We start from the raw sequence: 8,807 nt of genomic DNA, 5'->3' as shown, positions 1-8,807 counted from the left end.
ATCATAACAATTCTTTTACTAGTTGTTTTTTTCCCTTTTATTTTCTGTGAATTGCAAGAAGCTGGCCGTTTAATACAAAATCTTGGGCTGCCAAGTGGGTTTTAAGAGATTGGGAGAGCTAGAAAGAGTGTAGATAATTGAGTACTCAATGAATCTCAGAATAAACCCAAAGTGTTCATTAATTTACGTGTGCCCATAATTAGAATAAACAGAGGAAAAACAGCAACATTGCTCAATTGAAGTCTTCATGTGGAGGTAGCTTATGACTTCATGTAACAAATATGCAAATCCTTACACGACAAATATTCTTTTTGAAGGCTTAGAAAACCTTTTTTTTTCTTTTTTTATATGATAAAGTTGTCATGGAAAACATTTTAAAGTTGTGTTTGTTTTTGCAATTGAACTATAATTTTTAATAAACTTATATTTTTTTCCAGTTAATTTTTTTAATGTTTTTGAATTGTTTAAATATATTAATATAAAAAATAAAAATATATTAACTGAATGTATTTTTAAATAAAAATATACTTTGAAAAAATAACTTATAATGCAATTAAAAAAACACACTTGAGAAAACACTAATTTGATATCTCAAAAGCTACCCACAATATATATATATATATATATATATATATATATATAAAATCAACTTATAATATAATTTCAAACGAGAAAACATTAATTTGGTATCTCAAAAGCTACCCACGTAAAAAAGAAAAATTATTAGACAACAAGATTAAGATTATTATGTAATGATAAAATTGCTCCCTTAACCGTTGAAATTTTTAACCACGTTTTTAGTGTAAGATGTTTTTACCATTAAAAAAAATTAATTCTCCTAAAAAAGTTATTGAACAACAAGACTTGTATTACTATTCATTATAATATTATAATAATATAATAATGTAATTACCTCTTGACCTTAAAATTTAAACTTTTTAATTAGGTATTGAAATAAGATGATCTTTTTACTATGATATAATTTTTTTTATAAATTAAATTATATGAGGTTAGATTGATCATTTTATTTTTTTATTAAAATTACTATTTATTTTTTTTACAACTTCATTATTTATAAGGTTTTTTCTTTTAAATTGATCTTTATTTTTTTTATTGTTATTTTTTATTCTTTGATAAGTTTTTTAAATTGATATTTTTTTATAAAATTAGTCTCAAGTCCATGATTAGAGTTACAGTTTCAAAAGTTAATACAATTTGATTTTTTTTGAAAATATAATTTACTATTTTTTAAAAATAATTTATTTTAATTTTATTATTTAATAATTAATTTATTTCTTTTTATTAGATTATATCGATACTATACTTATAATTACAAGGTTTGTGAGTAACCCGTGTCAACTAATATTTGTTTTTCATTGCTATGGGATTAATCTTGAATTCATGATTTTAGTTATTGATTTCTAAAGTTAAGGTAAATTTATTTTATTGAACCTTTTTAAAAATTTAATTATTTTAATTTTATTTTTTAATATTTAATTTATTGAAAAATAATTTTCACACTTTTTTTCTTCATTTTCTTTCTATTAGGATATCTAAATTATTTTATATTTTACAATTTTATCTTTTATGATTTGTTTTCTTCATATTAAATTTGATTCTTCTTTTTTTTATTGCTATCTTTTTTTTCTTTCACTGGTTTTCTAAATTGATATTTTTCATAATTTCATCCTTTAAAATTAACTCAGTTTGAGGACTTCATGATTTTCATGGTCATGGGTTTGCGGGTTAATCTAATTATCTTATTTTTTTCATTATTTTTTTAAATTAATTTTTTTCAGTTTTGTTCTTCAACATTAAATTATTTGATATTAAGCTTCATGATATTATTTAATTGTTTTTTAATGCAATCATCCTGATATCACAATTGGGTTAGAGATTTTGTAGACTTAAGTGGTCTCAGATCGAGTTTTTTTTTTTTTTACCTTTTTTAAATTATATTTTATTTTATTTTCATTGTTCAATATTTTATTTTCTAAAGATTGAGTTTCACCTTTTTTCTTTTTGTTTTTTCTTTTATGGAGTTACCTTGTTCTCATTTGATTTATTAGAAATTATTTTCAAACTTTTTTCTTGCATTTCTTTCTATGAGATTATCTTAATATTATGTTCATTATAACAAAGTTTGCGTGTTAACTTCGTATGACTGAGTTTTTTTATATATATTTTTTAATTTTATCCTTTATCATTAAATTATTTCACAATTCAAGTTGACTCAAATTAATTTATTTTTTATTTTTTATTTTTTTTGCAATTTATATTATCATTGTTGTATTATTTTAATCATGTTATTTAAATGAAAAATTAAACCAATCACTTGAGTATTAATTCTTTTAAAATATTCTTTATATTAAAAAAGATTTTATTTAGCCTGCGGGGTATTGCTTAGCATAAATTTTGATATGTTTGTTTTTAAGTTTCAAAAATATTTTTTAAAAAATTAATTTTTAAATTTGTTTACTTCAAATTAATATTTTTTAATGTTTTTATATCATTTTAATATATTAATATAAGAAAGTATTTTAAAAAATATATTATTTTAAATAAAAAATATTTTAAAAAATACTATAAAACATTCCTTAGTTATCAGCTCAAAACTTCAACGTTACAACGTCAAAATTTGCATCTCAAGAAAGCTGAAAACCCCACCAAATGTTGAACCCATTACACTCCACGTGTTATTCACATGTTACAACTTCCAAAAAACCATGAAAACTAATACTCACTGACTGACACGTGTATTCGCAGAATCTTACCCATTACAGAGTGGACCAACAACGACTTGACTCTGACAAGTGTCTTCATAAGCAAGCGAGTATTGCAATCTTTCTCTATTCCCAGCAATGTACTCCAAACCCCAAAACGGTTCTTACTAAGAGCCATAGCAGAAAACCATGCAGTAACTCTCTCTTAACTGGGACCCACTCCGACACTCAAACAGCCACAAGATAATGAAACAACTTCTCAGCCACTTAATTTATGCCACGTGTCACGTCCTTGATACTCTCCTCCCCTCTTGTGTTTTTCCTACAGGTATCCCTCATCCTTGCACCTAATGCTCACTCACTCTCATACACAGCTAAAGACAGTATAATTGAGATTGGTATTGGGAGAAAAAGAGAGGAAGTGATGCTGAAGGAAGAGAGCGGCGGCAGCGGCAGCGGCGGCGTCGTCGTTAACAATTGGGCACGCGTATGTGACACGTGCCGTGCAGCAGCTTGCACTGTTTACTGCCGGGCTGATTCGGCATACCTATGTGCCGGTTGTGATGCCCGTGTGCATGCTGCAAATCGTGTCGCATCGCGCCATGAGCGCGTGCGGGTGTGCGAGGCGTGTGAGCGCTCCCCGGCTGCCTTGTTGTGCAAAGCAGATGCGGCATCTCTGTGTACTGCCTGTGATGCTGATATTCACTCTGCAAACCCACTAGCACGCCGCCACCAACGAGTCCCAATTCTGCCCATTTCCGGCTGCCCTTACGGTACCCAAGTAGGGCCTGCAGCTGGTGAGACTGAAGATCAGTTCATGACACAAGAGGGAGAGGAGACTATTGGTGAGGAGGATGAGGATGAGGCTGCTTCATGGCTGTTGCTAAATCCTGCGAAGAACAGCAACAACCAGAATAATAATGGCTTCGTGTTTAGTGGGGAGGTTGATGAGTATTTGGATATTGTTGAGTACAACTCATGTGCTGAGAATCAATATTCTGATCAGTATAATCAGCAACACTACAGTGTTCCTCCAAAGAGTTGTGGGGGTGACAGTGTTGTGCCGATTCAGTATGGAGAAGGAAAGGATCATCAACAACAACAGCAACAACAGTATCACAATTTTCAGTTGGGATTGGAGTATGAGCCCGCTAAAGCTGCTTATAGCTACGACGGTTCAATCAGTCAAGGTGTAAGTACAACTCACTGTAGGATTTACCAAAAGTTCTAATACTCTCAGAAATTTTATCATAGTATCTTCTCTTGAACAGTTTTGAGCTCTATTAAGTTCATGTTAAGATCATTGGGAAATATCTTTAGTCCACAACCTATTTCAACGAAGTGTTCTCAAAATTTAATCTCATTTTTACTATCGGCAGCTTTATACATATGTTAAATTATTTTCTATCTTTGTTGACAATTAAGTTGCTAAACTAGCTGAACCAGTCTGCGTACTCCTTTTAGTATCACTTAGGTATCTTCATAAAGCTAGTTGTAGACTGGATATTAGAATCGTTTGTGTGTCAAGATTAAAGAGCTTAGAAGTATCATATTCTACCACTCACACTGCTTGTACTGGTAAAAATCCGAAGGGGATATCTCTCTGCACTTTAAGAGCTCTCTATTCCTTTTACCTTTATATTTCTCCTTTAATGGATGGAATCTGAGGGTACAAGTGTTTGAGCACTTTTGTTTTTCATCCCCTTTTCTTCCAAGTGATTGATTTAGGATTGACATCATTAACTTCCAAGTAATCCATTAATAACATAGTGAGTATGATCTTATAGGCAACAGAAAAATATATGTTACAGATAGTGATAATCCAATTAGTTCCCGACAACTTGGTGAAATTTTCATATGGTTCTAAACATTTGCTTTTCTTTACTCATTTAATTAGGTCTCCATGTCATCCATGGATGTTGGGGTGGTGCCAGAATCAGCAATGAGCGAGATCTCAATCTCGCACCAAAGTGCTCCAAGAGGGACAATCGACCTTTTCTCCAGCCCTCCTATCCAGATGCCATCTCAACTTAGTCCGATGGAAAGGGAGGCAAGAGTCCTAAGATACAGAGAGAAAAAGAAGGCGAGGAAGTTTGAGAAGACTATCAGGTATGCCTCAAGGAAGGCCTATGCAGAGACCAGACCCCGGATAAAAGGTCGATTTGCAAAGAGAACAGATGTAGATGTCGAAGTGGACCAGATGTTCTCGTCAACACTAATGGCAGAAACAGCATATGGGATTGTCCCATCATTCTGAATCCAGTGTGTAGGAGAAAGAAAAAAAATACCTCCTTAGACGGGGCTTGTATTTGTTATTGCTAAAGATGTGGTACTGATACTCTGTTTCTAAATCTAATTGGTCTTGATCAATGAGACATGCCCTTAGTAGTTTTGCTAAATACAGTAAAGCTGCTGCTATTTTGTAAATGTCTGTATCTACTAGTTTTGAAATTGAAAAAAGAAATAAAAAAGTTAAAGTATGATAATTTTTCCTGAAATTAATTGATAATTGAATGTGATTTAGCCACCAAATACTTGACATGGGAAGAAAACGAAGTTCCAAATGGTCACTGAAAGTAATGCCGGGTCCATCCACAACAATCTGATAATTATATGCAAGAAAAGGAGGGATTATATTTACACATTTGCGCATGATTATCAGAAAGAAACCGCCGGAAATAGTCAGCACTCTTCTAAAGCACAGAAAATGGCTTTTGTTTTTTGCAACGTCTTTGAGTTTGAGGAGCTTTCTGGCTTCTCGCAGCCATGAGCTACTTCTCAAATCTACCTTTTCTGCTAGATATAATGACTTTTGCAGCATCGACTGAGCCAAATCCTGTTTCTCCTCTGAAGATTCCATTGTATATGTTAAGCACCCGAACCTAATCAGATTAGAATTCAAAGCACAAAGAAGATATGATTCTACTAAAGTCTAAAACAAGAACCCAACTGTACTTCATTTTCAAAAACCACGTTACTGTTTCTCCTCGAAAGCATGTTGCTTGCTGTAAAAAAAACTGCTAATGTCAATACATATTTTATCAGAGAACGCAAGATGTTCCTAAACTCAATTATTAGTGTATAAGGAAATGGAAAAGTTTTGCTTCTTGAATCCATTATTTTTCCCATAGAAAATTAAGGCATACGTGAGAATAAAGGAGATGTCTAGTGGCCCTGTAAAGACGTTTAGTGGGCCTATATTACTAATTGGACAAGCAAAGCAAGGGCCACCCTTTTGGGGGCAAATTCACGCTCACTTCTATTCTGCCAGTGGTTTCTTCATCCCTGCAACTTGAATTTCCTATCACCAAATTTACACAAATATCCACAAATGTATTGCAATTAACTTTTCTAGAGCCCTCGGCCAAATATGATAAGCAAGTTGATATAATTAATTATCAAAATTAACATGTCTTAGTTTCTTTTCGTGGGCTTCATGACCCTTCCTTTACTACCCTAAGAAATAAAAGAAAAGAAAATAGATTATCAAGATCATAAACATGTCTAGAAATTAAATCCCACCTCTAAAACTTTAATCGAAAACTAAAAACGATTTCTTGTGTGGAATATAAACCAAAAGAATCTAATTGGAGGTTTAATTAAAAAATGATTTTGGAGCCGCCTAAATATGCTTAACAGCAACCCAATTACTATTCTAAAGTCATATCCTCAACTTGATTTGATAGAGCTAATCATTAATTATGAGTTAGTTACCAGGTTAGGCAATTGTTTTTCAGGGACAAAGAATGGTATTTAGGCTCTCCCATGTCAATCAATGTTCCCCTAAAGTATAAGTAGAGCCCAAGAGAGAATCATATTCATTCCATCATCTATTCTTGCCAAAACCAACGGCAATGAGATGACTTTCCTGTTCAACTCCCTTGTTCTCATCCTACCACGGTGGAACTTTAACTAATGGTGCTATAAATACAGAACATTGCCAGCTTCACCATCCTGCACGAACAAAAAAAGGAGAGAGTAGGAAGAACAAGAGAGGGAAGAAAAAAGACCATCTTGGAAGAGAGATTAATGAGGCCTGCGTTCAACTCTACTACACCTGCTGTTCATGCAGGCTATCAAGATAGGAATTCTCCAATCCCATACCTTTTTTCTGGTATAGGTTTAATGTTTGGACTTGTTGCAGTGGCATTGATGATTCTAGCTTGCTCCTATAGAAAATCTTCTTCCAGTTCGACTACTGATCCCGAGGTTCAAGAAAAATCCGCTAACCAAGTTGAGATGAATGCAGAAATGGAGCCAAAGATTGTTGTCATCATGGCTGGTGACGACAGCCCTACATATTTGGCCAACCCAGTTCCTTGCAATCGCCAAAGTGATGAACAAGTTTAAGACAATGATTTTTGTTCTAGTATTTTCTAGTTTTTTTTCCTCTCACGCTGGATTATGTAAATTGATTGGAGTGGTATAGAGGGTGTTGATTTATTACATTTTTCTTTGCTCTCATTTACTAGACTTGTCGTCGTTCAAGAATAAATTTATTAGAGCTGGCCAAAAGGATTAATCTTGCTTTTAGTTTAGGTTTGATAAATTATGCTGCAAGTTCAACCCAAGCAAGCTAAAGTCGCCGTTTGCAAACAGCTTTCAAGGCAAGGCAAATGATATTCGAATAGCTACCTAGCTAGCTCCAAAGCGAGATTTTTTTTTGGTCTTTCCCTCTCTTGTTGTTGCATGTGGGGATTTTGAGTGAAAATGTTAACTGGGTTGAAGAAGTGTTCTAAGCCATGAAATGAAATTAATTAAAATACCAGAAATTGAACCCTCAAAACTATCATCAGCAGCCTCTTACACTATCTGTGTGTTTTGTAAGGTGGTATGTGGTGTTTTTTAAATATATATTTTTAATTAAAATAATATATATTATATTAGAGTACAGATAAATGAACAAGTCATGTCAGTATAAGTCGATTTGTGTTGAAAAAAGCAAGTGCAGAGTGCGTTATTTCAAGGAGGACAGCTTCGAGTCTGTAACGTCTGATACGGTTAGGTGACATATATTATTATTATTATTAAGCCCCCTTTTTATTTCCATCTACTCTGTTTTTTTTTTTCCAATTAATTTTGAATTCAGAATTTTTTTAACAGCTATTTAGGTTTTAAACCAACTAAATCAATTAAATTATATTGATATAAATTTTATAAAATCTAAATAAGAAATTATATCAAATTTTTTTTTATCAATTTTATTATTTTTATTTTTATTTTTATTCTTAAATAATTTTTACTAGTAAAATAAATTACCTTTAAACCGATCAAATGAATATAACTAGATAGAAATTTATTATATTATTTAATTTTTAATTTAAAATAAAAAAAGTTTTGTATTGGGAGGTTTTTTTTTATTAATTTTATATTAAATTTTATCTTAAATTTTTTTATTAGATAATCCAATTATTTTTTATCAGTCAAGATAACTAAATAGCATTTACTCAATTTATTTAACTGCTATTTCTTTTGCAAATATATATATACATATAGCGCCCTAGTCAACTTCAAATTGAAGATTTAATAGTCGACATCATCATGACTGACCGATCATACTGTGATAGAAAACTCTCTTCTGGATAATGATGAAGACCGAGAATTGGCACGCAGTTGCCGTCGGTAAAATTAAAGGTGGAAAAACTGGTTTTGGTAGAGACATCTATCCATAAACTTTAGAAGCTGCAGGCTGACATCCTCATGCCCAGGTCTTCAAGTATTATCTGAAACAGTCACCAAGTGGGTCCTTACCAGCAACATTTTTTTAGTGTCATCAGCCCAACTATCTTTGACAAGAGGAGGAAAGATTTGGAATTTAACTTCCTGATTAATTGCTGGATTATTGGGTATGTAAACGTGGCCACTCGAAAATGGATGTTTTGTACTGTTCTTGTTGTTAATTACACACAGAATTGAAGAGGTTAATTAGTGTGAAATAAGATTTATCACCTGCGTCTTTTTAAAAACAAATTTTTAGTTAAAAATATATCAAATCTACAAGATACATGTATTTTCTTAATTATTTATTGATTTAAAAATATAATTAATTCTTGGAAAAGAAGTGTGAAAAAGATGAAAGAGTAA

General features: G+C 31.9%; 2 protein-coding genes across 2 annotated transcripts; both read left to right on the top strand.

Annotated features, from left to right (window-relative positions):
* Positions 1–2,869: 2,869 nt before the first annotated feature.
* On the top strand, positions 2,870–5,203 carry LOC105123308 (zinc finger protein CONSTANS-LIKE 2-like). The gene is made up of 2 exons (XM_011022841.1): positions 2,870–3,915; positions 4,621–5,203. The coding sequence occupies exons 1-2, from the start codon at positions 2,998–3,000 to the stop codon at positions 4,978–4,980; spliced, it is 1,278 nt and encodes a 425-aa protein (XP_011021143.1). The 5' UTR covers positions 2,870–2,997; the 3' UTR covers positions 4,981–5,203.
* A 1,549-nt stretch (positions 5,204–6,752) lies between these two features.
* LOC105123510 (protein GLUTAMINE DUMPER 2-like) lies at positions 6,753–7,073 on the top strand. Its single transcript, XM_011023143.1, has one exon. It carries the CDS (start codon positions 6,753–6,755, stop codon positions 7,071–7,073), a length of 321 nt encoding a protein of 106 aa, XP_011021445.1.
* Positions 7,074–8,807: the final 1,734 nt, after the last annotated feature.

Source organism: Populus euphratica, unplaced genomic scaffold (genome assembly GCF_000495115.2).
Source record: "Populus euphratica unplaced genomic scaffold, PopEup_1.0 scaffold10.1, whole genome shotgun sequence".
Lineage (NCBI taxonomy): Eukaryota > Viridiplantae > Streptophyta > Magnoliopsida > Malpighiales > Salicaceae > Populus > Populus euphratica.
The sequence above is the reverse complement of the archived record's forward strand: the minus strand, read 5'-3'. Positions and strand labels throughout refer to the sequence as shown.